The sequence below is a fragment of the Thunnus thynnus genome, chromosome 5 (assembly GCF_963924715.1).
Source record: "Thunnus thynnus chromosome 5, fThuThy2.1, whole genome shotgun sequence".
In the NCBI taxonomy this organism is placed as follows: Eukaryota; Metazoa; Chordata; class Actinopteri; order Scombriformes; family Scombridae; genus Thunnus; species Thunnus thynnus.
The window spans coordinates 13666642-13671853 of NC_089521.1; the positions used below are offsets into that span (position 1 = coordinate 13666642).

At 41.8% G+C, this 5212-nt stretch overlaps 1 protein-coding gene across 1 annotated transcript; it reads left to right on the forward strand.

Moving 5' to 3' along the window:
* Positions 1–1836: 1836 nt before the first annotated feature.
* On the forward strand, positions 1837–3844 carry lrrc4ca (leucine rich repeat containing 4C, genome duplicate a). The gene has a single exon (XM_067589348.1). The coding sequence runs from the start codon at positions 1878–1880 to the stop codon at positions 3822–3824; it is 1947 nt and encodes a 648-aa protein (XP_067445449.1). The 5' UTR covers positions 1837–1877; the 3' UTR covers positions 3825–3844.
* The last annotated feature ends 1368 nt before the right edge of the window (positions 3845–5212 follow it).

Below are 5212 nucleotides of genomic sequence, written 5' to 3' on the forward strand. Positions count from 1 at the left end.
TTGAGCTGTCTGATGTTCATGCATGTCTTCATGTAAAGTATTTGCTTTTCAACAGTGAAAAGAAAAAAAAACACTCTGATCTATTTACAGTATATCTTATCATTTTTTAAAATTCCATACACCATTTATGAATGAAATCCAATTTTATTATTCTGAGCACAAAACTCACAGTGTCAAGAACAACTGACACAATGACAAGAAACAACAATGTTTCTTTTAATTACCTTATTGCAGTATGGCAGCTTTGTCACTTTGTTCATTGAATATGTCCCAGTACGTCTCTTAGAACTCATATGATTACTCTTCTTATTTGTGTGACAAGAAAGGGTTTTTTGTTATGACTGAGTGTAACATCAGCCATAGCTATTTGTAGCTACAGTTCACATGCAGCACATTTCACCACAGGTTTCTACTGTAACTATAGTGCTTTCTGTGTGAAGTTCAAATTTTTTCTTCATGTTCGCATTGATTTTCTGAATGTGCTCCAGTTTCCTCCCACATTGGAAAACATTCAGGTCAAATAGATTAGAGACTCTATAAATGTTTCTCTTTATCTGTGTTAGCTCTCCGAGTCACTTCCAACCTGCTCAGAGTGTTCCTGTCTTTCACTTGGTGAGAAATAAAGCCTTGCCTTCCATGACAGTAATAACCGATGTCATTGCAGCTCTGAAATAGTGATGTTCAGTATGCATATCTAGTATTTGCATTCTACAATAATTATATGCATTAGTTGGTGAACACTGCTGTTGTATATCCATGTCAGTTGCCCTCTAGTAATGTATTGTCGCAGTGATATTTCACTTATGTAGTATTGCAACAGGAAAGTGAAGCCTAAATGACACATATTTCATCAAATGTATACACAATTTCATCTCCAGCACCACATACCAGCACCACACAGGAAATAATATTTTACCCATTCACACAGTGTCCGATAATCTTGACAATTCAGAGCCATGTCAGCCAACCTCCAGTAGTGTTACCATGGTTGCCATCTTCCCTCCAACGCACGCAAATTATTATTTTTTCCACACCTTGACAGTTGTTTTTTTATTTCTTGCTTCATGTTAGTGCTTGTTTACCTTTCATACTGTATAAATATCAACTTTTTTGCACCAGTATTCACTGTGCAACCATGACAACATGAACAACGTTCAGGTATATTGGCAATATTAAGTAGAAAGAGGAAGATAGCATAGAAAGAATAAACATCAGTAATTCAGTCATACTCATGCCATTGCGTCATTGCTCTTGCACACAGTAAATCTAATGCATTGTTTGTATTTCCGTATTTTTTTCTGGTATGATATATAAAGAGTTACACAAAAACAAACTCTGTTTCCATTTTGGCTCGCTTGTTTGACATTTCAGTCACATACGTGCCTTTGAGGAACTTGGAGTTGTAATCAGACGTTTCCAGATATCTTGACTCAATTGAAGGACTGGTGGGTGGTGAGCTTCCTTATTATTTATGTCCCCCCAGTCTCAAACATAAATCACACAACACAGCAGTCATAGCTGCTTTTCTTCTTTCCCTTCCTCCTCCTGCAGAGATACTGCACAGAAGTCGGCAGCTTCATTGTGATTTTGTTTTATGTGACTGAGATTGAGAGTGCGAGGAGGACAGTGCACCCAGAAACGGAAATGGATATAAGGCACTCCATCAAGGTTACAGTTTATGTGAGTGGGTGTGTGTGTGATTATTAGTGGCTAGTACCTACAACAGCTACACAAACTCAGAGAGGATTTTTAACTGAAAACTTTCAAATCTTATGTTCTTATTGGACCTGTGCATTATCTAACATAGCTCTTCTTTTTCATTTCAGTGGGCCCAAATCCTCTTTCCAAAGAGTGGAAGACCAGTCAATGAATTATGAATGTTAAACAAGATGACCTCCTCTCAGCAGCAGCAGATGATGCGAGGTCCTAGGTGGAACCGGGCCTTGTCCGACCCTTTGTTTGTGCTGCTCCTGGCCCTCCAGCTGCTGGTGGTGGCAGGGTTGGTACGTGCTCAGACGTGCCCCTCTGTCTGCTCCTGTAGTAACCAATTCAGCAAAGTCATCTGCACCCGCCGGGGCCTGCGAGATGTCCCTGATGGAATCTCTACCAACACACGCTACCTGAATCTGCAAGAAAATCTCATTCAGGTCATCAAGGTAGACAGCTTCAAACACCTAAGACATTTGGAGATCCTGCAGCTGAGTAAAAATCACATACGCAAAATTGAGCTGGGGGCCTTCAATGGACTGGCCAGCCTCAATACCTTGGAGCTTTTTGATAACCGCCTCACCACCATCCCAAACGGAGCATTTGAGTACCTGTCCAAACTAAAGGAGCTTTGGCTGAGGAATAACCCCATAGAGAGCATTCCCTCCTATGCTTTCAATAGAGTGCCCTCATTACGACGGTTGGACCTTGGGGAGCTCAAGCGGCTCTCCTACATATCTGAGGGGGCCTTTGAAGGGCTGAGCAATCTGCGCTACTTAAATCTGGGAATGTGCAATCTGAAGGAAATTCCCAATCTTATTCCCCTGGTGAAGCTGGATGAATTGGAGATGTCGGGGAACCAGCTATCTGTCATCCGCCCTGGCTCTTTTAAAGGGCTCATCCATTTGCAGAAGCTATGGATGATGCATGCCCAGATCCAGACCATTGAAAGGAACTCCTTTGATGATCTGCAGTCACTAGTGGAGCTTAATTTAGCCCACAACAACCTTACCCTCTTGCCCCATGATCTGTTCACTCCTTTGCATCACCTGGAGAGGGTGCACTTGCACCACAACCCGTGGAATTGTAACTGTGACATCCTCTGGCTAAGTTGGTGGCTTAAGGAGATGGTACCAGCAAACACCAGCTGCTGTGCCCGCTGCAGCTCACCAGCTCACCACAAGGGGCGATACATTGGTGAGCTGGACCAGAACTACTTTCACTGTTATGCTCCTGTTATTGTGGAGCCCCCTGCTGACCTAAATGTAACAGAAGGAAGTGCTGCAGAGTTGAAATGTAGAGCCAGTTCTTTGACATCAGTGAGCTGGATTACACCCAATGGTTCTATCATGACACACGGTGCATACAAGGTCAGAATCTCAGTGCTGAATGATGGCACTCTGAACTTCACCAATGTTACCATGCAGGACACGGGCACGTATACATGTATGGTCAGTAATTCTGCAGGTAACACAACAGCATCTGCCACACTCAATGTATCCTCTACAGAGAACAGCAGCTTCAGCTACTTCACCACAGTGACAGTAGAGACCATAGAAACACCACATAATGATGTCGTCACCACTACTGTGCAACAGAAGGTGGGCCCCACCCCGTCTGCTGGCACATGGGAGTCTGTTTCACCCACCTCTACAACCACCACCACAGTCCGGACCCCACTTTCCACCCGTGCCACAGAGAAGACTTATACAATCCCTGTCACGGAGCTGGGTGGGGAGGGCTCACTGAATGGCTTGGATGAGGTCATGAAGACGACCAAGATCATCATTGGCTGCTTTGTTGCAATCACACTCATGGCAGCTGTCATGCTAATCATCTTCTACAAGATGCGTAAACAGCACCACCAGCAGAACCACCACGCACCCACACGCACCATTGAGATCATCAATGTGGATGAGGATTGTGTAACAGGAGGCCCAGGCATGGAGGGCCACCTGACGCTGCCTCCTCTCGAGCATGAGCACCTCAACCACTATAACACTTATAAGACTGCATACAACCATGCCTCTACTATCAACTCCATACACAGCTCAGCGCACGAACCTTTGTTAATCCGGGCCAGCTCAAAAGACAATGTACAAGAGACCCAAATCTAATACTTTTTTTTTTTTTTTTTCGAAATGAGACATTATAAAACTGATGGAATTACATAAAGACCTTACTGACAGGACATTGCTAACAATTGATTTTGAGGACTGTGGCTCAAACATAGAAGAACAGACTGTGTGTTTGGCAAATCAGTGGTTGGTGGTGTTTATTCAATGACTTTGGGAATTAGGGTATGTCTACTGTTTCAAAAAGTGTCTTTACAAAACAGAAGTTATTTATTTAAGAAAAAAAAACTATTGTGGTTAAATCAAGAAAAACTGTATTCTGCAATTATTTTTTCAGCACTTAATTCATGATTTTTTTTCTTCCTCTCATTTCACGGGACTGGTTTACTTATATGCTTTCAAACTCTGAAGACCCCTGTCTAAGCAGAACTCATGAAGCAAATTATTGTTTGTTTTATTTTATTTTCAATTTTTATTTTTTGTCATTTTTGGTAAAATGCAGACTTTTGATCAGATGGGATAGCAACCTTATTTTCCCCATGTATCAAAGGAATCTAGAGCACATTAGTGATTTTCTCCAGTTGTGGATTAAGTGATGAAATATTTTATGATCACCTGTAACTGGGATGGATTAAACACTTGTTCATTATTTTACAGTGAGTGACAGAACTGTCAGTGATGAAATTTGATCAGAATTCAATGTTTAATTATATTTGTCACATACATATTAGGCACTCTCTGCTCTGTCATCAACAGAATGAGGAACTTAAATGAGAGAAATACTGTATGTCCTATGTTCTGCTATTGTAAAAGTCGGGGATCACTATTAGAAGAACATTTTAGTTAAATTAAATTCTATTGATTAACTATGAAAGAAACTTAGCTACATTTGTCTTTGTGTTCCTAATATATGCATAACATAATTTTATCCCTAATTGCAACTTGTCTGTACTCAAGTTTCTAGCTTCCCAGGGCTGTCTTCAGTTTATTATAGAGAAAATGTAAACACAATAAGCAATTCTGATCTTGGTAGGGAAAAGCTGTAAAGATCAAAACTCTAGTGAAAAATGTAGATGATCTAAAATTCTGGCTCTTCAAGTGCACTGCCTCCAAACATTTCTAGTGTATCCTGGCCTCACCTTTACCTTACAGTGCTTTGTACTGTTGCATATGAAGATGATGCATTGAAGCCACCTTTTTCATGTTGGGACCCCTTACCTCATCTGCAGCACTGCAGGACTGAGTGCTGTAAGAAGTAGACTTGTGAGCTGAAGAAGAGCTTAAACCCTTTATACAGCTGTCTGATCACATTGCCTGTCATCTGTGTGCCACATTTCCTCATGGGCAGTGCCTGGCAGTCCCAGATTCACACCCTGCCCCTGCCAACCACAGGACTTGGCCCTGAGCGGCAGCGCTTACGCTGCTAGAGG

What these genes read in the sequence shown, in the direction of transcription:
- lrrc4ca (XM_067589348.1), top strand. Translation starts at nt 1,878, where the DNA reads ATGTTAAACAAGATGACCTCCTCTCAGCAGCAGCAGATGATGCGAGGT.